The following is a 25,710-nucleotide window of genomic DNA, read 5'->3' as shown; positions in this document are numbered from 1 at the left end:
ACTACAACGTTAGCGTAAGCTAACAAGCTAATCCTGATCAGAGGCAGAGGCGCAGAGTCATAGAGAACAGCAGACACAGTGTGTACTGGGGAAAGGGAATGGGGGGGCACTCTCCCCTTCCCTGTGTGTGTGAGTGCTTGCGTTTGGAAAGACGATGAAGTCACTAGTCAGGACTCAGGACAGGAGTATATTATAGTAAACTGAGGATTACTGAGGATGGACAGATGATGTTGATATTCAAATATAAAAAAGTTTCGAGAGGAGTGGAAGTTTGAAGACAGACTACAATACGATGCGGGGGTGGTGAGTTGAAACAGTGCAGGGCTCTACGCTAACCTTTTTCACTAGGGGCACAGGTGCTCCTAAATAAAAAAAATTAGGAGCACACAAAGAAATTTAGGAGCACCCAAAAATATTTAGGAGCACAGTGAAAATATGTCAAGTAACAGAGTTTATTTTTTTTTTCAAAAATAAATGTATATTTGTACTGTGCGTGCATGTGCAAAAGGGACACATCTGTGCAATAGCACATACCACCAAAGTCACTGGCCCACTGTGTGTGTGTATCATCTGCGTGTGAAAGGGAATGGGACAGACATTTGAACTATTAATTAAGTGATTAATGCCTACTATGGCAAAGTTGTAGCCAACAACTAGGCCTAATAAGAAAGGCAGTGATATTGAACAAAAAGGAGACACTGGCTTTACAACCAGGGCCATCAGTAGAGGGGGGAGCTAGTGTTGCTCTTTTAGAAAAATAATCCTTTCAGGGTTGCCTATTGAAATACTGTACACCTCCAGTACAGTAGTTTGCGTGTCAGGTAGACCATTGATTGACAGTCGATTCTGCCAATTACGACGTCACACCGTTGCACTCTGGCCGTCCGGCGATGCAGCTAGACCCTATTGCCACACCGCTTGCACTCTGGCACACACTTGGTACCAATGTACGTTCACGCGCTACACAGTGATGTGATGACCCTTCCTTCTTTTACGGTTTCCTTGGCGTCAAGCAGGAAGCAAACCTGAAACACCAGAGAGCTGCTATTATGAACCAATGAAATGCTGTGTAGCTTTAGAAAAATTAACCATGTCAACACAGACTAATATCCTCTTTCTCTCTCTCTCTCTCTCCCTCTCTCTCTCTCTCTCTCTCTCTCTCTCTCTCTCTCTCTCTCTCTCTCTCTCTCTCTCTGTCTCTGTCTCTCTCTGTCTCTCTCTCTGTCTCTCTCTCCATCAGATGATGAAGCATGCTTGGGACAGCTATAAGCACTACGCCTGGGGATCTAATGAACTCAGACCCGTCTCCAAGCAAGGCCACTCCAGCAATCTGTTCGGTGAGTAGGAGAGACACACACATGCACACAGAGAGACACACACACACACACACACACACACACACACACACACACACACACACACACACACACACACACACACACACACACACACACAGAGACACACAGCATGCACGCAAGCTATGCGCAAGTGATGAGTCACGGCTGCCCCTGGCTCCAGCAGCCTTGGTCTTTAGATTAGCAGCTAAATTGTCCGTCAGTTAGACGCATCAATCTGTCTATAAAACTACTGGAGCTGGAAGGATTGGGGAGAGAACAGAGTGTGTAAGATATAGAGGGGGTAGAGATGGAAGAGAAGGAGATATATATATATATATAGATAGACAGAAAGAGAGGGAGCGAGAAAGACCATGTATTCCCTTGCTCCCCCTCTCTCCTCCCCCCTCTCTCTCTTCCACTCACTTTCTAACTAACTCCCTTCCTCACTCCCCTTCTCTCTCCTCTCTCTATCCCCCCTCTCTCTCTTCCCCTCTCTCTCTCTACCCCCCCCCTCACTTGCTCTCTCCCCCCCCTCTCTGTATCCTGTCTTTCCCTTTCTCTCTACCTCTCCCTCTGTCCGACTGCTTTTGTGTCAGCGTGTACATTTGTGTCTTTAAGTGTGCCCTAAATGGAACTAGGACAATGACAAGTACTTCTCCAAGTCTATTTATTAACCCCCCCCCCCCCAAGATGGACAGACACACACACATGCACGCACGCACGCACGCACACACACACACACACACACACACACACACACACACACACACACACACACTACAAGCCTACATCTTTATCTATCTCGCTCTTTATGCAGTACTGCTGTGTTTAGTGTCGGCTATGTTTCATGGTTTTTAAAAGACAAATGAAGTGATTCCCCTCAAACGCAGTGGCAAACAGGCCCTCTCGCTACGAACAGCAGCAGCTACTGTGGAAGTGTAATGGACTCTCAGGAGTCATCCACTGCCTTCTGTTCAACCAATCAACCAACATGTAACAAAGCCTCATTTCTATTAAGTTTCAACACTGTGTTACTATCGGCAAGGCCATTAAACCTCATGTGATGATTGAATTGGATCCACTGTGTGTGTGTCTGTGAGTGTGTCTGTGTCTGTGTGTGTCTGTGCAGTGGTGCATAGGGAACACTGTAATTTATTCCTCCTGGATTAATAAGTAAATTGAAATTGTCAAGACCCCCCCCCCCTCTCTCTCTCTCATCACTTGTTCTAATTAAATCCAAACCGTGAGAAGATTTGTTGGGTACTAATAAGATACGTGCATGCATGTGCATGCATGTGTGTGCATACGTGCATGTACTGTGCATGTGTGAGCAGTGAGCAGTATATGTGACAGTTCAGAGTAGTGTTATGATGGGTCCTCGAGTAGACAGGATAGTGTGTGTGTGTCTGTGTTTTTATGTACGATATGTGGGTGTGTGTGTCCAGTACATGTGTATTCCACACATACATACTTTTCTTAAGATTGAACATTATTTTCTCTGATGCCATGTACGAAGAGATTTCACTAAGCCACATAGACATGGGGGGGGATTCAGCACTTTTCCACAGCATGGCAATACACTTGTTCCCTGCAATCATGGCCAATTTAATGATCCGCACCTTGCCTCTCTTATCTGGAGAAATGTCAGACATGTCTCCTAATAATGCTAATTTAGGTGTACATGGGATCTCAAACCCTGTGACCTCTTCGAGAATCTCCCAAATTGAGCCCCAGTAAGGTCTCAGTTTGTTACATTCCCAGAACATGTGGAGCAGGCTACCTGTTTCCGTTGAACACCTAGGGCAAAGGTCAGAGATAGCCTCATTCATCCTGTGAAGTCTTTCCGGCGTAAAATAGGTTCTATGGAGAATGTTAAATTGCATAAGTTTATGTCGAGTGTTATATGAAAAAGATAGTGCAGACTCACATAGTGATTCCCATTCATCTTCATCAAAGGTACAGTTCAGGTCCCGCTCCCATTTGTTCTTGGCATTTAGGGGTATAATTTCTGTACTGGTCAGAATTCTATCATATGTTAATGATAGGATGCCTCTAGTGTGAATAACTCCTTTTAAAATACCATCTATGAGGAGGTGTTTTGGAAGAGTGGAGTTTCCTCCCTGACCTGTACCTATGAAGTGTCTGACCTGTAGGTATTTGAAGAAATTAGTAGTTGGAAGGTGGAAGGCGGCACGTAACTGTTCAAAAGACATAAGTATGTTATTATCATATAAGTCCCCAAAAGTTTTAATTCCCTGAGTGTACCACTTCTTGGTGATGCCATCTCTAAGTGATTCTGGCAAAGCTGGATTGTTGTGGAAGGGAGTCTTCCTGTGAAATGCAATAAAGCTACCAAGATGTGTCTGAATCTCAAACCATGTTCTTGCTGTGTGTTTAATAAATGGGTTATCTGAACTATTCTTCAGGGTGTGGTACTTCCTGATAAAAGGAATTCCGGCCAGCGGTACGTCCATCGTATGGCATTGTTCTATTTGTCTCCAGGCAGGGGAATTAATCGACTCATTCTGTCAAATCCACAGAGCCCTTGTCTGTGCAGCCCAGTAATAGCGTTGGAAGTCCGGGAGTTTCAGTCCACCACCCTGGGGGGAATTATATAGGGTTTTAATTTTAATTCTAGGGACCTTCCTTCTCCATATGAATGCAGATATTATCCTTTGTAGTTTCTTGAAGAAGAAATGTATAGATATAGGGAGGGTTTGAAAAAGATAGACATTTAGGTAGGATGTTCATCTTAATGCAGTTCACACGTCCGATTAGCGAGAGAGGCAGCTGCATCCATCTATCTAGGTCCTTCTCCACCTTTTTAAGTAGTGGGTCATGATTTAGTAAGAAAATTGTATCTATTTGGTTTGGGATTTTTAGACCCAAATATGTTAAAAATTGTGAGTTCCACTGGAAGGGGAAATTGGACCTTGGCATTTTTTCGGCTAGCGAGTTAAGTGGCATGGCCACTGTAACTGAGGGGTACAATTCCCTGACTGTATTACTAGATATGATACTTACTACCACTACCTTTGTACTTAATATTCGGCCACCCAGTACACGGCATAAATATATTATCATGAACACTCTCACGTAGATGAAACGGATCCAACACAAATGTACGAATTAGAAACAGGTCTTTATTTCTACACAGCGATGGTGTGTAGAATAAGCACTTAATCACTTAATTACATTTATGAATTGAAATAGTATGCACTTTTATGGCAAGGAGTATTCGTCGGTATATCAATAGAGAATGTCCAATCTCTGAAGGCGCAGGTGGTAAATATACGACCTGGAATAGTTAAGGAATAACAGCAATGATACTTTAATGATTATATACTAGATACACTAGAGGGGGTTAATCCGGTCGCTTGTAAGCCGACAGGAGTAGGAGGGGGGGGGGGTAGAATCCGGCTGCCTCGTCCGGCCAAGGGTATCCCAGGTGAACCCACTGTAGTGCCGTTCAATGCGCCGGCGATCCTTGGACCACAGATGAAAGCAGGTGGACTCTTTGTGGGCCGGCTCTCTCCGGTCCACGGGGGAGAGACGTGAAGCGACCTCGTCTTGCAGAGCGTCTCCTCACCTTGCGTCCTCTCCAGGGGGGGGGGTTCCAACACACGGCAGTGTCGGGGGTCTTTATCCATGGAATAATCAAAGTATCCAAAGCATAATCCGTGCCTGGGAAGGCGGGCTGTCGTCGGTAGAATAATCCGGTATACAGGTCCACTCGCTCGTCGGCTCTGGGGCTCCTCGGGTGCAGCTTCACATAGGGTCAACCACCCTGGGTAAGCAGCCAGTTCTCTGCCCGAAACGATGGGGTACTGACTACGGTAGTATTCTCACCGCACGAAGCACTATATATTAACAGACTATTATTAGCTTAATAGACTACGTCCAACTCGACGATATAGTGCCAAATATGACTATTCAAATATTAATATACACGATGTCTCAATACCGATGGTAGGCCGAACTTGGCCTTACTCCCACACGTGGCGTCGCGGGGAGGCTTTACGTCTGTGACTCTATTGGAGGGTAAGAAACTGGACTGAAAAGAAAGTCCTACTTTAGTAGCGCAGTATATATACGCACTATGAACAAATAGTCCCATTAGTGGTGCGGTAGCCAGATTCCTACGCGGAACTAGGACTTGTTCGTACATGTGGAGCGGTACGTTTGAACTGGGTCTGAGGGGTATGGCAGCCTGGCACCAAGGTCTCGACCAATAGTAGAATGGAGACTATTATGGGATGTTCAGTAGGCTAGAATGGATATTCAATGCATATTGTACAAGGAATATACAAGGGATATCAGGGAATATTAGAGAATATACAAATACAATTAAATATATATATATAAATAAATATATATATTCGGTTTAATCTGGCCCTTCACAACAGCCACCCCCTGAATAGGTCCCAGACCTAATCAGTTAAACAGAGACAGATTAATCGCGTTGTCTATTTACACATAAGGGTTTGCTGTAGGGGTCAGTCAACTTCACAAAGTCATAGGGTTGTAGGGTCATGGTCATCATCGATTGTGTCTGGGAGTCGAGGCAGTTCTATGAGCCTCGCCACGGGACGGGTGTAAGTGCGACCCTGGACGAGCACTTCAGCTGCTCGGACCTTGCCGTCGGCACCGGTGATCACTTTGCTTACGCGGCCGGCCGGCCACATAGCTCTGGGCAGTGATTGATCAATAATCATGACGACTGTTCCTTCTGTCAAATTGTCTCTCTCCTTTACCCACTTCTGGCGGGTCTGTAGAGACGGTAGGTAGTGCAATAGGAAACTGTTCCAAAACTTGTCGGCTAATACTTGGCTGTACCTCCACATTCGTCGGCCGTTCGCTTCTTCAGGCCGGTACATTGTCTGGGGTAATGCAGGATCTAGCCGCCCCATCAGGAGTGTGTTGGGGGCTCTGCGTAGGCGACCACCCACTCTGATGAGGGTATGAGCGTCGCTCTCGGGGGCCAGTTGAATTAATCTGCTGTCGGATGGGACGGGCTTTCCTCCCTGTAGACAGGCCAATTCATCGGGGAACGAGTCTCTCTGGGCTCGCTGCAGTAGAAGCAATTCTGCTTCCTCGTAGTTAGCTGCTGACATATCAGCGGGGGACTTGCACTCCGGGTGGTACCGCAGGAATGTTCTTTGTTGTGCACTCTCTATGGACGTGCAATCGTCTATGTTAGGGTCGGTGGAGGCTACGGTGCTCAATCCACAGAACACAGACTTCTTAATTTCCACCTCCTCTGGACTTGCTTCCCTCGGGATAGGCATGGGCCACTGTCCTTCCGGGAGTCTTAGGAATGCGGGGCCGTCACTGTAGACATTGCGACGGGTGAGGTCATCCAGGGGCATCCCCCGGGTGATGACGTCAGCTGGGTTCTGTTTTGTATCAACGTAGCGCCACTCTGTTTCTCCGGTTAACTCTTCGGTTAAGTCTTGAATCTCGGTGACTCTGACTCCCACGAAGACTTTGTACTTGCATGAGTCCGATTTGATCCAGGCGAGTACCGTCGTGGAATCTGACCACAGGATTGTTCTAGACACCGGTATGGTGAGCTCACGTTGGATGAGCGTGGCTAGGTGCGCTCCGGCTAGGGCTGCGCAGAGCTCTAGACGTGGGATAGATTGTTGCTTGCGTGGGGCTATTCTCGAGCGGGCGAGGACAAATGCTGTGTAGATCTCTCCCCCCTGGTCTTGGGCCCGCAAGTAGGCTACTGATCCGTATGCGACCTCTGAGGCATCACTGAAGACGTGTAAGTCCATTTTACATGTCTCTGGCCTCACCGTGGGTGGGAAGTAGCTTCGGCGCATATTAACGCCTGGGAGTGAGTGGAGCTCCATCTCCCACTCTCTCCAGGTGGATGCAAGGTGTGCGGGAATGGGGTCGTCCCAGCCCTGGTCCTTGTCCCACAATGCTCGTACAATCATTTTTGCCCTGGTGGTGTACGGTAGAATACATCCTAGCGGGTCATATTGTCGGGCGAGTGTTGTGTACACACTCCGTCTGGTGGTCGGCGCCGCCGCCGGCCTTCCCTGCTCCGTAGTCAGGGGCTTGTGTCTGTAGTGAAGCGAATCTGTTTTGAATCGCCACACCAATCCCAGGGTCATCTCCTGGGCTTCTCCCGGGATTGTAGCCATCCAGGTCTCGCTGCTGGCTGCCTTGTCCTCGGAGGAGAGGCTGCGCAGTACTTGCGGATCGCTGCTGGCCCACTGCCTGAGATCAAAGCCGCCTTTGATCAATGAGGCGCGGAGTTTAATCAGGAGAGCCTCGGCTTCTTCCTGGGTTGAAAGGCTTTGTAGACAGTTGTCTACGTAGAAGCTGTTCTTTACGCTGTGTCGGACCTCTTCGTCCGCTGCTGGGTCCTCTGCTACATGTTTCTGTAGTGCAAATGTCGCACAGCAGGGGCTGCACGTCGTTCCGAAGGGGAGGACTTCCCATTGGTAGATGGCTGGGTGCTCATCTCCTGGCTTCTCTCTCCATAGGAACCGTAACAGGGGCTTGTCCGCCTCTACTAATCTCACCTGCAGGAACATTCCTTTAATGTCCCCGCTGATGGCCACCTTTTCCTGGCGGAAGCGGAGTAGAACGCCGAGTAGGGAGGGGCCGAGTGTGGGACCGGGCAGTAACTCTTTATTCAGATTTTAGGATCCGATCTGGTAGCTGCAGTTAAATACTATGCGGTCTTTACCGTTGTGATGGACCTTGTGGTGGGGCACGTACCACGATTCAGTGGTCTGGTCAGCCTCTTTAATGTCCATCTTTGTGACGTGTCCCGCTGTGATGAGCTTCTCAATCTCAGCGCGGTATACACTCTCTTGGGCGGGGTTCTTGGCTAAGCGCCGCTCCGTGTTCAGCAGGTACCGTTCTGTGGCGTCTGTCTTGGCGTGGAAAGTAGGCATTCCTTCTCGCCGCAGGAGTGGCGTGGCGTATCTCAACACGCCGTTGACCGGGACTCTCTTGGTCCCTGTCTCGAGGAGGTGAATGGCGTAAATGTCATCTTTAGAGCGAATGTCTTTCTTTCCGTTCTTAAAGGGCATTTGTTCTAAGGTCCATAGCCGCTCTACATGTTGCAGGAGTGCGGTTTCTCCCTCTGTGACTCGGGAGTGGAGACATCTAGTGGCTGTACTTCGGTTGAGAGATTTGGCGAGCGGGCCTTGGAGAGTCCATCCCAAACGGGTCTCGACTGCTGCAGGGCAGCCTCGGGGTCCGGTATGAACCCGGTCTATCGGGACAATGAGGTCTGCATGGTCGGAGCCTATCAACAGGGTCGGCATAGCATTGTCTATGAGCGGGATCGGTAACTTGCGCAGATGTGCATATTTCTCCATCAGCTTGGCGACGGGGTATGTGTACCGCGACAGTCCTATTTCTTGGCTGGTGAAAGCGTCTGCAATCTGGTACCGTCGCTCAGGCTGGCCGCTTGCTGCGATAGAGAATGAGACATTCTCGCCCTTTATCGTCTTCAAATCTCGTCTTATTGTCCGAATTGTCATTTGGGTTTCGCTTCCCCGCAGCCCTAGCTGGGCCGCAGCGGAGGCGAGCAGCAGGGTCTTCTCTGACCCGTCATCGAGGACGGCGTAAGTGTCCAGGACTTTATTCTGGTAGCTTAGTGTCACACGCACTACTTTTAGGAGTACTCGGGCTCCACTGCTGCTGGCGGGATCGATGTACATGACGCTCGCTTTGCGGCTGGATGGTGCAGGTGAAGGGCGCCGTCTGTTACTGTCGTGAAGTATGTCCAGATGGGCTCCATCGCACTTGGTGCACCTTTTCTTTAAGCGGCATTCGGCTGCCATGTGTGAGCGCGCACAGCGAAAACAGCGCTTGTTGGACTTTATCCATTGACCTGCTTCCTCCGCGTTCAGCTTGGGGAAGGAGTCACATTGCGCTAGCCAGTGTTCTTTCTCACAGTAGGGGCACACTATCTTCCACTTCTCCGTTCTGGAGGGGGTACTGTGGCTCCTGCTGCTCGGTACTGACTCCGATTGGTGCATCACAGTCACCGATCTTCTTCCATCATTTAGTCGTCTGGTTCCTTCTCTGGAGCCAGGGGTGCTCCGTCCGAATGTATCTAGCCGTAGGCTGCTGACTTCTCTCGCCAGGAAGTCTGCTAGATCGAGGAGGTTCGGTTCGGGGCCATTCGGGTCTCTGTGGTCCCTCTGCCGCCTAAAGCGCTCCTGACGAGCGGGCGGCAGCTTCTCCAGGATCCTTTCCACATTTGAGTTGGCGTAAAGTTCATACCTCCCCTTCTCTCTTTGCGCTCCCAACATCCCTACCAGGGACTGCACTCTGATGGACAGGTCGTCCAGTGCTCGATTGTCTATTGCTGGGGGTAAGCGGTCGATGTGTCGGATCTCCTGGATCACGTAATCCCATATGCGCCCATACCTCTGGTCCAATGCTACCAGCGCTGCTGTGTATGGGGTGGTGGAAGTCGCGTAGGCGAGCGCTATATTATGTGCGCGGGGTACCTTTAAGTGCTTCAGTAGGATGGCGTATTTGTGGCGTTCATCCAATACATCCACCAACATGGTCTCCAGACACATGCGGAGTTCTGTATACTGGGCCCGGTTCTCTTGGGTGAAGTCGGGTACCATAGGCGTGCCAATGTATGACGCTGACTGTGGATACATCGGCGAGCGTTGGGGGAGAGGCCTCCTAGGCGAGTCTCCTCCCGCTCCTTGGTATGGGCTGGTACCGGCAGTGTACCATGGCCCGCTTGTCCAGGTGCTGTTCCTCGGTGCGGGTCGTGCGTCGTGCTCACCCGTGTATAGAGTCGGGGGTCTGTAGCGCAGCTCCGCGGGAGTATAGCCTGGGCTGTACCGGACCTCCTGGTCCGGTAGAGTACTGTGCTGTCTTCGGGCGTGGTTCTCCTCCTCTTCCTCTTCGTCTTCAGTTAGGTCATCCAGTGCTTGTAGTCTCTGGTTTAGCCTCTCCACAGGATATGCTGCTCCTTCCCGGTTGCTAGGTCTCGCTTGGACCGGTGGGGGGAGGTGGTCTGTGGGGGGTATAGACCTCGTCTGTTGGTCAAGTTCAGGGTTGTTTACTCGGCTAGGGGATGCCGCCCTGGAGGTGTGTCTAGACGAGTTCCTGGAGCCTCTGGCGGAGGGAGAGGGTGTTGTCCGTCTGATCAGCTGTTCTATTAGTTGCGACTGCTGTCTGTCGCGCGCTGCGTCCCGTTGAGCACCGGCTCGTTCTCGGGCCACATTCTCTTCCATCTGAATGCGTCTTATTTCTAGACGTATCTGCTCGTGTTCGCTTCGCTGCTGGATCTGCAGTCGGTCGCGTTCAGCAGCGGCGTTCAGGCTGATGAGGAAGGCCTGCTGTAGGGTCCTCTCTGCCTCTGGAGAAGGCGGTTGTATAGGGGAGCCTTCCCTCGGGGTACTCCTTGCGGAGCCTTGGAGCTCTATCTCCACGGTGCTCTCCCCGTCTTCTTCCGTGCCGAGTTCTCTCTCGGTAGCGTTGTATTCCTCCCGGGACTCATCGGGGACTACTTCTTCAGTACTGGCGGGGTGTGAAGTCATGTCTGGTTCCCACTGGTCCCCACCGTGAACTTGGTCAGTTACATTAGAGCCCGTAGGGGCCTCTATGGTCGGGGTAGTCTGGGCGTTGGGGTTAGACATACTTTTACTTTCTAGTTTTACCGCGTTTACTGTTAGTAGAAGACTAGGTTGTTGACTGACAGCGTAAGCCTCTAAGTACTGAGGGAGCCGTCGTTCGCGCTGCGGGCGTTGGTTAGGAGGATCGTTTCGTGGAGTGTTCATCATAGGCCATTTCAATATTAATAACACTATATTAATATTACACTAATTACCCTCCGGCTCGAAGGACCAATTGTAACTGAGGGGTACAATTCCCTGACTGTATTACTAGATATGATACTTACTACCACTACCTTTGTACTTAATATTCGGCCACCCAGTACACGGCATAAATATATTATCATGAACACTCTCACGTAGATGAAACGGATCCAACACAAATGTACGAATTAGAAACAGGTCTTTATTTCTACACAGCGATGGTGTGTAGAATAAGCACTTAATCACTTAATTACATTTATGAATTGAAATAGTATGCACTTTTATGGCAAGGAGTATTCGTCGGTATATCAATAGAGAATGTCCAATCTCTGAAGGCGCAGGTGGTAAATATACGACCTGGAATAGTTAAGGAATAACAGCAATGATACTTTAATGATTATATACTAGATACACTAGAGGGGGTTAATCCGGTCGCTTGTAAGCCGACAGGAGTAGGAGGGGGGGGGGGTAGAATCCGGCTGCCTTGTCCGGCCAAGGGTATCCCAGGTGAACCCACTGTAGTGCCGTTCAATGCGCCGGCGATCCTTGGACCACAGATGAAAGCAGGTGGACTCTTTGTAGGCCGGCTCTCTCCGGTCCACGGGGGAGAGACGTGAAGCGACCTCGTCTTGCAGAGCGTCTCCTCACCTTGCGTCCTCTCCAGGGGGGGGGGTTCCAACACACGGCAGTGTCGGGGGTCTTTATCCATGGAATAATCAAAGTATCCAAAGCATAATCCGTGCCTGGGAAGGCGGGCTGTCGTCGGTAGAATAATCCGGTATACAGGTCCACTCGCTCGTCGGCTCTGGGGCTCCTCGGGTGCAGCTTCACATAGGGTCAACCACCCTGGGTAAGCAGCCAGTTCTCTGCCCGAAACGATGGGGTACTGACTACGGTAGTATTCTCACCGCACGAAGCACTATATATTAACAGACTATTATTAGCTTAATAGACTACGTCCAACTCGACGATATAGTGCCAAATATGACTATTCAAATATTAATATACACGATGTCTCAATACCGATGGTAGGCCGAACTTGGCCTTACTCCCACACGTGGCGTCGCGGGGAGGCTTTACGTCTGTGACTCTATTGGAGGGTAAGAAACTGGACTGAAAAGAAAGTCCTACTTTAGTAGCGCAGTATATATACGCACTATGAACAAATAGTCCCATTAGTGGTGCGGTAGCCAGATTCCTACGCGGAACTAGGACTTGTTCGTACATGTGGAGCGGTACGTTTGAACTGGGTCTGAGGGGTATGGCAGCCTGGCACCAAGGTCTCGACCAATAGTAGAATGGAGACTATTATGGGATGTTCAGTAGGCTAGAATTGATATTCAATGCATATTGTACAAGGAATATACAAGGGATATCAGGGAATATTAGAGAATATACAAATACAATTAAATATATATATATAAATAAATATATATATTCGGTTTAATCTGGCCCTTCACAACAGCCACGCTTTTTTGTGCATTAATCTTGTAGCCTGAGATTACATTATACTTTGACAGTATTTCCATAAGGGCAGGCATGGATGAGTCAAGGTTGGTTAGAAACAGGACTATGTCGTCCGCGTATAAAGAGATGACATGGCTCTCAGGACCCACCTTGATCCCACCAATAGCTTTATGTGACCTTATTGCTATAGCCTGGGGTTCGATTACCAGCGCAAAAAGTGTCGGGGAATGAGGGCAACCCTGCCTAGTACCGTGCCTTAGAGGGAAAGAAGGTGAAGTCTCGGAGTTGGTCTGTATCCTGGCTGTAGGGTTAAGGTACAGCATATGGATCATTCTTAGCATATTTGGCCCAAAGTTCATTTTTTGTAGAACAGCGAAGAGAAAGTGCCACTCTACTCGGTCAAATGCCTTCTCCGCGTCCAACGAGATCGCTATGACTGGGTCTTCTATGGATTTGGCACAGTGCGTCAAGTTAAAGGGGAACTATCTTATAAATGGCCTTTTTGAGTGTTTAGCATTGTTTCCTAGCTATGTGAACTTATATTAATATGATCTATGTCTCAAAATTCTCATATTGGCGCATTCTTCCAATTCTCCTCTCACAATATTCACCCTCACTGAACTGAGTCATTTGAAAATGTGCCTATATGTGATGTCATAAAGACACCGCTGCATGTTAATGTTCAGGCGGGGCCGACGCTGCGCAGTGGTTTAGGAGCCCAGGCTCAAAACAGCTCGAGATCTTGAGGTAGAAAAATGCTGTTTTTGAGGACTTGATTAGAAATACAAAACAATGAATAAAGAAATATATATATATTACAGAAGTGTTCCATAGACTCACAGGAATTGTGTAAAAGTGCCCAAATAGTGAAAGAAATAGTAAAATTGTTCCCCTTTAAGAAATCTTCTCACGTTGTCTATTAATGAGCGATTTTGTATGAAACCGGTCTGGTCCGTATTAATAAGTGAGGAGGTTACTCTCTCAAGTCGAGTGGCTATGATTTTAGTAAAAAATGTATATTCGTTGGAAAGGATCGAAATTGGTCTGTACGACCCGCATAAGGTAGGGTCCTTCCCTGGTTTTGGCAGGACTATAATAAGAGCTTGTTCAAGGGTATCAGGTAGTTGGTCATTCTCAATGGAGTAGTTGAACATTTCTAGGAGAGGGTCTATCAAATTGCTAATAAATGCCTTGTAGAAGTCTATAGAGAAGCCGTCCGGCCCTGGAGCTTTCCCTGGCGTCAGTTTTGATAAGGCATCTAGTATTTCTTGCTTAGTTATCGCCTCGTCGAGGACCCCCCCTTGTGCCTTTTGTTATCGTAGGTATATCTAGGTTGTCCAAGAACTCACACATCTCCTGTCTCTTCTCCCCCTGCGAGGAGTAGAGAGACTTGTAGAAGTCTGAGAAGGCCCGATTTATGAGCAGTGGGTTCCGGGTCAACTCCCCTTTGTCGCTTACCCTAATGGCCGGTATACACCTAGCGGCATCCTCCCTTCTAATTTGCCGCGCTAGTAGTTTCTCTGCCTTGTCACCCTGCTCATAGTAGCGATGTTTCAACCTTGACATAGCGTTTTCTACCTCTCGCGAGGTGATAGTGTTATATTCTGCCTTTTTTGCCGTTATCTGATCCAATAAGGTCCGTGATTGTAATAGGGAGTGTTGATTTTCAAGCGCTTTTATATCAGACTCTAGTCAGCGTAATTTGGTTTGATATTGTTTCTTTTTCCAGGAAGAGTAACTAATAATGGAGCCTCTTATGTAAGCTTTAAGGGTCTCCCAGACTATAGCTGGTGAGGCCGAGCCCCTATTAATCAATAAATACCAGTCCAACTGTTCGTTAATTAATTTGACAAAATCCTCATCGTTATTTAGAAAATTAGGAAACCTCCAGCGTTTGGAGTTTGTGTGAGAGTCGCTTAAGGCTATTTTAATCAAAAGGGGGGCGTGGTCTGAGTGTGTCATGGCTAAGTATTCGCAGGACGAAACAAGATGGAGTTTTGCTGTATGTATAAAGAACGTATCAATCCTAGAGTAGCTGTTGTGCATGTGTGAGTAGAAGCTGTATTCCCTTTGAGATGCATGCCCCTCCCGCCATGTAGCCAACAAATTAAGATCCATAAGTTCTTTTTTAAGAGCCTTGGCCGCTGAGGTCAAAGGTTTAGGGGTAGGGGAGGATCTGTCCATAGCAGGGTCTAATACCAGGTTAAAGTCACCACCAATTATAAGTTCTGAAGGGGTGCATGTCACTTTAAGAAAAAGGTTCACATAGAAGTTAGGGTCATCGTGGTTCGGACCATATACATTCAGCATAGTGACCAGTTGGTCTCCCATATATCCCCTGACTAAAATATATCTTCCCCCTTTATCCGTTTCAACTAGGTTCGGTTGGAAGCAGGCCACGTGAGCGGATCGGCGCGGCCGAGAAATCCGCTCTTCGCTCTTTAAAGCTTGGTCCGCTCCGCTAATCGATCATGTTGACCCCGCCCCCAAGTCGCTCTCCGCTCGCTCCCCGCTCACCTTGAATCGAGCCCCGCGCCAGATCGCTCGGCAGATTTTTCTTTTTTTTTTAGGAGCATGGTGTAAATTAGCTCAAACTACAACAGTCTACACCCCCTGGGCCCCTTAACAATTGTTTGTATTGAGCCGCATTGTAATTGTACCCATTCTGCAATGTTAAATAACGTTGTTTATCCATTCACTAGCTATATTAAGCGATGATAGGCTAGCCGAGCCACAATGCTATGGTCGCTGCCATTAACGTTAGCATGTAAGCTAACGTCAACAACAATGGCGTCGATACGTTTTCTAACAGGAGTGAGTGTGGGCGTCTCTACAGTGACAAAGCCTGAACCGGATATCACAGGTTCACCCTTCTCATTGGTTGAAAATGGCCTTCATGTTTGTACATCGCCATCTGTTGCTTTGGCATTGTACTGCATGTATATTACATCAACAGTGTAGTTAAACCACTGTGAGCGACCTGGAGTGGATTGGAGCGGAGGAGAACTCTCGCTCCGGACGTCGCGCCGACCCATTTTAAAACCCACTCCTCGCTCACGTCAAAACCGCCCGCTCCGCGCCCCGCGCCGCTCACGCTCCGATCCGCTCACATGGCCTGGTTGGAAGGGGATCCCTCTTCTTACCAGAATAGCCACCCCCCTTGCTGAAGATGTAAATGAGGAGAAAAATATTTGCCCTTGCCATTGTTTCCCCAGTAACTGTGCTCTGCGTCATCCAAGTGAGACTCTTGCAGGAAGGCCATGTCTATTTGATGTCTTCTGATGAAGCTAAGAACTTTACGGCGTTTAACTTGCCGGTTAAGACTTAATATTCCAACTCAGAAACGAGTGTCATTCACCCATGTGGTTGGTATAGCTGGTTAGTAGGACACTGGGATACCTGAAAACATGGTATACAATACCTAGATGTGTAAACATTATAAACCAATTCACAAAAACAGTCCTGTCTGAACCCCTCCCTTTTCCCCTTAATACCCCCCCTTCCCATAAAAAAATTCCCCTGGCCTATATATCCTCCCGTAATCTTGCGTAGTACCATACCCTATCCTACCAAGCGGAGCCGGGCTCCCTACCAGGTTTAGGTTAAGTAATTAAAGGTGTGGGTACGAACATCTCCTTTAAGCATTTCAAAACATGTATATATATATACACCTTCTTTTTTTTTATATCTTTTTTTTTCCTCTTTTTTTCCAGGGGTAATATCAACGCTTAAAATGCATAAATGTAATGTGCACACATGTATGAATAAACATGTACACCTACATATACCCATTAGCACATAACCATCTTGAAATTAAACTTAGTAATATGAACTCACAACAAAAGGTCCGGTGAGGCTTAACAACATCTCAAGTCCAGTGTCGCCAATAACGACACGTATTACCCGGCGGTTAACATTTCAAAAAGTAATTAGAGTATGAGGCTTATTGCCTGGTATGTGTCTTTATTTACCGCTCCTTTCTGGTCGAGTGACGACCGCTGGATCACTTCAGCATTCCCGGGTGGTGCTTACTCAGATACGTCTCCGCCGACCCCGGTGTTGGAAAGGTGCATCTGCCCTCCGGTAGCTCCACGCTCAGGTTAGTGGGATGTGGATGAATAAGCACAGAAAGGTACACCATGCAAATGTTGATGCTTTATTTGTTTTAAACAAGACTATTTAGAAATGGGCAATGGGCAAATACATTGTGTTTTCAAGATGATGGACCGGCCTGAAACAGCAATCATGTAACCACTACACCTCCCTATAGACCAGGAAGTAACCACTACACCTCCCTATAGACCAGGAAGTAACCACTACACCTCCCTATAGACCAGGAAGTAACCACTACACCTCCCTATAGACCAGGAAGTAACCACTACACCTCCCTATAGACCAGGAAGTAACCACTACACCTCCCTATAGACCAGGATGTAACCACTACACCTCCCTATAGACCAGGAAGTAACCACTACACCTCCCTATAGACCAGGAAGTAACCACTACACCTCCCTATAGACCAGGAAGTAACCACTACATCTCCCTATACTAATAGTCTTTCTGGTATTTTATTTTGAAAAATGGCCACTTCCGCCCGCGCCTCAACCCAGCGTAAGCGTACTGTCGAGTCTTGACTAGCAAAGTTTAAGCACATAGCGCACATTTCTGCGGTTGAGTAGTAGATGTACCTACTTACTGGTCACGGAAGGCTTGAATAACGTTTGAATGATAATCCATTGTGTGAATACATTTGTTGAAACAGCTTTGTTGGCCGACAGCTCCTGCTATCTTAACGTTAACTAAAGCTAAAGGGCTGTGGTCTAACGTTACATAGCTTAATTAACGTGTATAACATACCTGTGTAACGTTAAGCAGCTTGTGTTCCGCTGGGAAAGCATCACTGCATACACTTTGTTTAATCCAAACGTCCATTCGGAAACGTTGTATTATGAAACCAGTATGAGACGCTGTGTTTTTTTATCGTTTCAATTCGTGAAAGTTGATGCTCACATGGCTTTTTTGTTTATCCTGTCATTCAGCGAATAATAATGGCAGGGCGTTGATCAGAGCCAATCAGAGCCAGATCGGGGCTGGTCTTTGCATAATGCACGTGTTATAGCCATATCAAGCCATTTTTATTTTTTTTAGAACGCACATGGCCACGGGGGGAAAAAACTATACATACACACAGACAGACAGACCTGCTGGGAGCTGGGAGCACCAGTGCGACAAGGGAAAACATCCAGTCGCTAACAGAGCTCCAACATTAAGCAAGCAGTAGCTTCAACATTAAGCTAGCAGTAGCTCCAACATTAAGCTAACAGTAGCTCCAACATTAAGCTAGCAGTAGCTCCAACATTAAGCTAACAGTATCTCCAACATTAAGCTAACAGGCGGATGTGTACGCCTGTATGTATAGAACGTCAATCCCTTGTCATAGCTATCCCACAGATATATCTCTAAGATAGAGAACCTCGATGTCTGTGGGATAAGTGTGTCAATGACTTTATACTGATACTGTGTTATCCTAACAAGCAACGCCCCCTGCGGGACATTATAATATGCACGTAAAGAGAGAGAGAGAGAACCTACGTCACATGCACACGCCCCCTCATTACTCAAAGTCTCCATTTCATCCTAGTAACGAAACCCTTACTAGCCTCATGTGGGGATCCTGTGAGTGAACTTGCAAATCCCTCCCCTTTCCTCCTCTCGTCCAATGTCCCTGTCTCCTGCAGTGCCACATGTCCCTTCCCCCTCCTAGGCCCTCCCACACCCCACCCTGTGCGTGCATGGGCGGCGGCCGGCCATAGATTGATGTGGGGGGCCGCCGCCCATGCACGCACAGGGTGGGGTGTGGGAGGGCCTAGGAGGGGGAAGGGACATGTGGCACTGCAGGAGACAGGGACATTGGACGAGAGGAGGAAAGGGGAGGGATTTGCAAGTTCACTCACAGGATCCCCACATGAGGCTAGTAAGGGTTTCGTTACTAGGATGAAATGGAGACTTTGAGTAATGAGGGGGCGTGTGCATGTGACGTAGGTTCTCTCTCTCTCTCTCTACGTGCATATTATAATGTCCCGCAGGGGGCGTTGCTTGTTAGGATAACACAGTATCAGTATAAAGTCATTGACACACTTATCCCACAGACATCGAGGTTCTCTATCTTAGAGATATATCTGTGGGATAGCTATGACAAGGGATTGACGTTCTATACATACAGGCGTACACATCCGCCTGTTAGCTTAATGTTGGAGATACTGTTAGCTTAATGTTGGAGCTACTGCTAGCTTAATGTTGGAGCTACTGTTAGCTTAATGTTGGAGCTACTGCTAGCTTAATGTTGGAGCCTCTGTTAGCTTAATGTTGGAGCCTCTGTTAGCTTAATGTTGAAGCCTCTGCTAGCTTAATGTTGAAGATACTGTTAGCTTAATGTTGGAGCCTCTGTTAGCTTAATGTTGAAGCCTCTGTTAGGTTAATGTTGAAGCTACTGCTAGCTTAATGTTGGAGCTCCTGTTATCTTAATGTTGGAGCTACTGCTAGCTTAATGTTGGAGCTACTGCTAGCTTAATGTTGAAGCTACTGATAGCTTAATGTTGAAGCTGCCGCTAGCTTAATGTTAGAGCTACTGCTAGCTTAATGTTGAAGCTACTGCTAGCTTAATGTTGAAGCTACTGTTAGCTTAATGTTGAATCAACTGCTAGCTTAATGTTGAAGCTACTGCTTGCTTAATGTTGGAGCTACTGTTAGCTTAATGTTAGAGCTAATGCTAGCTTAATGTTGAATCTACTGCTAGCTTAATGTTAAAGCTGCTGCTAGCTTAATGTTAGAGCTACTGCTAGCTTAATGTTGAAGCTACTGCTAGCTTAATGTTGAAGCTACTGTTAGCTTAATGTTGAAGCTACTGTTAGCTTAATGTTGAAGCTACTGCTAGCTTAATGTTGAAGCTGATGCTAGCTTAATGTTGAAGCTGCCGCTAGCTTAATGTTGAAGCTGCCGATAGCTTAATGTTGATAGCCTATTAGTCTATTATCATAGTGGCCTATTAGATTAGTAACCTATTATCCTAGTATCCATTAGCCTAGTAGTCAGTAGCCTAGTAGACTAGTATCCTATTAGTCTAGTAGTAGTCCTAGTAGAATCATTAAACGCAAAGGTATTTGTCTGTATCTTATTCACAATAACAGTCATTTAATAAGACCACGTCAGCATGTCAAAGAGGTCATATTAGAAGACATCTGCCATCTTCCATAAACTAACCATAGACAGTCTTCAGGAGTGGTGCAGTGTCCACGTCTGCCTGAGCCTTATATAGATGTAAGGCAGTGATCCAGAACCACTAATCACACACACACACACATTCAGAGAGAGAGAGAGAGAGAACCTACGTCACATGCACACGCCCCCTCATTACTCAAAGTCTCCATTTCATCCTAGTAACGAAACCCTTACTAGCCTCATGTGGGGATCCTGTGAGTGAACTTGCAAATCCCTCCCCTCTTCCTCTCTCGTCCAATGTCCTGTGTCCTGCAGTGTCACATGTCCCTTCCCCCTCCTAGGCCCTCCCACACCCCACCCTGTGCGTGCATGGGCGGCGGCCGATAGATTGAGTTTATCATCATCCCTGCATTTATAAGACGAATGAAAGTTGACAAAGACTAAATAATCGATCATTCAGTTGGAAAAACGACATTCACAAGTTGTGCATATATTCCCCTGCTGTCCTCTGGTGAAATGTAAGATAAAACACACATTCTCTCTGCTTCATTTGAATTGAGTCTGGAAGATTTTTATGGGACCGTTTTTTGATGATTGCTTCCCCTTATATTTAACACATCCACCGCCGGAAACGCTTTAAAACGTTATTGCCCGCCATGCTTTGACCGCCAGACCACGCTGTACAGCGATATTGAGATCAATATTTCATTTTTTCGCCATGGCATTCATAATTCATATGTATATACACATCCGGCGCTGCAGCTGGACCCTATGGCTCAATACAACGACGGCTCAATACCGCCGCCGGGTGGATGGTCGGGCGAGTTACACTGGTAAACTGGATATGGCTGCTGTGCATCGATTAAATTCATCCGGCCGTCAGATATTGTCGCAAGGCTCCCGACAGACACTATAGTACATATCGATCGCTTTATAAACGTAATAATCGATATGATTTCGGCGTTTATTGCGACATACAAACCGGAAATGGACCTAGGCGATCGACGTCCTATACTTGGGATATTTCACCGCCAGTCTCTTTGATGCACGGTAAGAGGACGCTGACGCTATTTTCAGCCCAATTGTTTATTTATTTCACTGCAAACCGATCTGATCAATATATCACCCATACTACATAAAGCATTTACTGACGATCACGGAATTATAAACAACCCCCCCCCCCCCCTTTCATCCGCGCATGATGACGCATAACGTATAGGATCATATACAGTTGCATTTTTTAATATAGCGTGTATCGGGAATAAACAGCAATTGATAATCTATATATGCGTTTATGCCTATAACTCAGGTTCTATGAATTACTGCAGAAAACGATAAAAACATACTTATATTCTAGAAGGTATTTTTGTATGAATCTATGAATGAAAAAGAATAACATTCCTACATCCTGAACGATAGATAATCGATGTCGAATGGGCCATAGTAATGTCAATGTAGCAATACAATTTAAAAAGTTATAGCCCTGCAAAGAAGGTGAACATCTCCATAGGCTTAGAGTGGTGGCAGACTGGCTATATTGATGGATATAACCAGTGGCCGGGAATGTGTTAATGAGGAAATACAATTAACGTTGTGTAAATGCAGTTTCACTGTGTTTCATTACCAGAATTCATGATATGCTAATGCAGCCAGAGTGAACAGCAACGATACTCTATATAGCAATGTTAGAATGTCTCTTGCTCACTCTCTTTATCTCTCTCTCTCTCCCCTCTTTCCCTCCCTATATATCTCTTTGTCTCCCTATCTCTCTCTGTCTTTTTCTCTCTCTTCCTTCCTCCCTCCCTCCCTCCCTCCCTCCCTCCCTCCCTCCCTCCCTCCCTATATATTTCTCTCTCCCTCCCTCCCTCCCTCCCTCCCTCCCTCCCTCCCTCCCTATATATTTCTCTCTCCCTCCCTCCCTCCCTCCCTCCCTCCCTCCCTCCCTAAATATTTCTCTCTCTCTCCCTCCCTCCCTAAATCTCTCCCTCTCTCTTTCTCTCTCCCTCTCCCTCACCTTCCTATCTCTTCTCTCACTGTACATTCCCTAGCCGGTTTAAATATGTTTTATCTGAATGTAGTGTCAGATAGAGTAGCCTAGCCTGGCACGGCAGTATAGAATATCTTACCCTTGGCCCTGGGGTGTAGTATTGTCTGGGCTATTTAATCCTGGACTCCTATGTAGAATGAGTTATGATGATACGCTAGGTTCGCCTGGGAGATTTCTGTAATAAAGCCACTTTTCATAGCTCCAGGCCCTTTCCCTGATATACAATGTATCTGTACTGTTGGCCGCTGTTGGCTGTGTTTGCATGATCTACGGTGGGTTTGTGTAGACACTGTAGTATTAGGCGCCCAGATAATCACTAGGGATGGGTACCTTTCACATTTGAACCGATACGGTACCGGTACCTGTGAATCGATACCGGTACCCAACGGTACCTTTTTTCGGTACTTTAGTCTCAAAAAAATTTATTTACCTACCTCAGTCATGAAAAAAATTATCCAAACTTCAAATAACTACAATTTCGACAGTTTTCGGCTTGCCATTGCTCCGACTGCTTTGTTGTTGAATCAAGTCAAATCCTAGGTAAGCATATATTGTGCGTGTGAACGTTGACATGAAAAGAAAAAAGCAACTTTTTTTTCTTTTTTTTTTTGGTATCTCACTTGAATCGATACTCGGTACCTCAAAAGTACCGAATTCAGTACCCATCCCTAATAATCACTGAGCCGTTTCTCTGAAATAAGGCGACTGTCATCAGAATTTAAAGAATTTGTTTCCCCCCAAATGCCCCAGGGTGAAATATAATGTCACTGCTGTGCAGTGTTGTGCTAGTTACTGAAAAATAGTAACTCAGTTACTTTACTAGTTACTTCATTTCAAAGTAACTTCGTTACTGTACTAGTTACTTACACCCAAAAGTAATGAGTTACTGTGAAAAGTAACTATTTAGTTATTTAAAAAAATAAAATAAAAAAAAAAAGATTGCTCCCGAGTCCCATGCCCCAGATAGTATTCAAAATCGGTTGATCAACTTGACAGTTTCCATTCACATCACCGAACTCTGCTAAGCAATGTGGTCTAGATACAAACACAAATCTGACACAAACAAATGTTGTCCCGAGTCGATATAATAAGAAGTGCGGCGGTTGAAGGAACAGCCTTGATGTCGCCGGAGCGTTTCATTATAACCATTATAATTCAAGGGTACTTGAACTGTACTGCTGTACTGTACTGTACCCATTCTGCAATCTGTTAATAAAGTTTTCATTCATTCATACTACGACTATGCTTGCACCTCATGGTACCAAAGCACCTCAAAGGCGCTTAAAACAAAATTACAAACATCACAAAACAAACTGGTCAGACTACTACTTGACCTGAACCCACCTCACCCCTGCCCACTTTGACAACCTAGGATGGCTTAGAGTAGACGACAGAGTACAGCAACTTGCAATGGGCCTGGTCTACAAGATACACTATACGACCGGGGTACCCATGTACATGTCAAAATACTTCCCAAAGGTCAGTGAATACCACAACCACTACACCAGAGGGAGCTCCACAAATCATGTAAAACCCAGATTCGGCTCAAACAAGGGACTAAACACGTCCCTATGCCATAAATGTCATGTATGTTGTGTATGTCATAAATGTCTATATGAATTGAAAATGGGGGACCCTGATGGAAACAAGACAAACGTATTTCTCAGGTCTGCATCCCCTTAACAATTGTATGTATTGAGCCGTACTGTATTGTACCCATTCTGCAATCTGTTAAATAAAGTTTTCATTCATTCATTCATTCATTCATTCATTCATTCACCATCTTGCAAGTTGCAACGTTGTTTAAGATATCAATCAAAGCATTGCAACGTTAGAATAGTTAGGATATCAATTGTGCATGAAAGGACTATATTTATATTGTTTGATTAGTATTATGAGATTCCCTGCTACAGTCAAAATCCGCTGATCAACTTGAGTTTCAGTTGCACTCACCAAAGTCTGCGGTGGTCGAGATGTAGTAACGTTACGTTAGTCGACTCCAGCAGCGCCTCAAACATGTTCTTTATCTCGTTTCCATGTTGTATATTAATTATCTCTCCAAGTAGTTGCTAAATGGTTTGTTAGTTTGTTACTGCGTTCTTTTTATGTGGATTTATAGCGAGCGTTTGTTTTGTTTACAATAGAGAGGGTCTATTTCTTTCCGTAGCCGCATCTGGTTTGCGCACTTCTGATTGGCCAGTGGCCAGACTCGCCTCGTATCATTCTACGCGGGTGGGGATGAGGATAATAATAATAATAATAATCACTACCGCTCGCTATCAATCTACGCCGTATATAACGCAAATAACGCAGTGACGAACCATTCAGTAACGTAAGTAGCGTTACTGAATTTCAAAAGTAATGCGTTAGAGTACTAGTTGCGGCAAAAAGTAACTTCGTTTCTGTAACGCGTTACTTTGTAACGCGTTAGTCCCAACACTGCTGCTGTGTGTGTGTCCCAGAGTAGATAGGGATTAGGGATGGGTCATGAAAACCAAATGACCAGATAATTGTTTACAGGGATCAAAGTCAACCTTTTTAACGTGGTTGTTCACTTTTTATGCAGGTTACTGCCTCCAATAAAGTTCTGAAACCGTGTGGACTGAAAAGCTATTTGAGTGATGTATCAAACAAACACCTCCACTTGAGCTTGGGGTGCTGTTCCTGCCTGGCCTCTGGCCTGCATGCGCTGTTGTTATTATCTTCTTCAATGGCTCAGTAGCTGGCTGCAACATACTGTAGCATTAGCACTCGGGTTGAAAATGGTTCCTTAATTGATAACGTTAACGATCAATGAATCAAGTAATTGTAACAAAAAATACCAAATTTACCAAACAATAACAAATGTATTTGTTTCCTCAATCAAAACCTTCATTTCCACAGCAGTGACATATTGCATTCTCACAACATTGCATGGCATATGAAACATAGAAATGTAGAGGCCTAGACATATTAAAACACATTTTGTCGACTGCATAATGTGGCTACAAAATAGAATTAAATGTCACTCACCACTTAAAATATAAAAAGCATGTATTTAACAAACTAAAACATTTTCTAAACACTGTTTTATATTAACTTAATAAACATACAAAAACTACTTATGTTGATGAAAATGTCCAATAGGCCTAACTAAATAAAATAAAAAGAAATGCGACCATAAAATGTCGAAAACAACCAACTGTACTAACAAAGCAACGCAAGGCTATTTATTATTATTATTATTATTATTATTATTATTATTATTATTATTATTATTATTATTATTATTATTATTATTATTATTATTATATTATTATTATTATTATTATTGTTATTGTTATTGTTATTGTTATTATTATTATTATTATTATTATTATTATTATTATTATTATTATTATTATTATTATTATTATTATTATTATTATTATTATTATTATTTAGCAACAAGATAGCCTACATAGAACATAACTAGCCTGTCACAGACTGACTCACATGGTCCCGATGTATCTGTTCTTGTTGAGGAAAATCTTTTTATCCACGGATGGGGAATGGCTTCTTTTAACTCCATAACAGTCTGGCACATTTAGCATAAAACGCCTGTCGAAAATCACACAAATCAGAGAAGCAGAGGTTTGAACACACTGAAATTAATATTTGCTCCTTACTTTTGTGTTGACTTGTTGCCAGATGCCTGTCTTTTTGCTCCAGCTGAGACGTTGTGGGTTGCAGCTCAAAACCAATGCTTCTCTTATCCTCCTTAATTTAGCAATTTGCTGTCGCTCATGTTCCCCCCCCCCCCCCCCCCCCTCGCTTTTTCCAGACACAGAGGTGGTTAACT

The 25,710-nt window shown here is 45.8% G+C and overlaps 1 protein-coding gene across 1 annotated transcript in view; it reads left to right on the top strand.

Moving 5' to 3' along the window:
• Positions 1 to 25,710, top strand: part of man1a1 (mannosidase, alpha, class 1A, member 1) — a gene marked incomplete at its 3' end in the record, with an annotated part of 483,045 nt that overhangs the window by 117,274 nt on the left and 340,061 nt on the right. Inside the window, 1 exon segment of the mRNA XM_084313823.1 lies at positions 1,241 to 1,337. Coding sequence (XP_084169949.1) covers positions 1,241 to 1,337 — 97 coding nt within the window.

Source organism: Notolepis coatsorum (assembly GCF_963971535.1).
Source record: "Notolepis coatsorum genome assembly, chromosome: 5".
In the NCBI taxonomy this organism is placed as follows: domain Eukaryota; kingdom Metazoa; phylum Chordata; class Actinopteri; order Aulopiformes; family Paralepididae; genus Notolepis; species Notolepis coatsorum.
The sequence above is the reverse complement of the archived record's forward strand: the minus strand, read 5'-3'. Positions and strand labels throughout refer to the sequence as shown.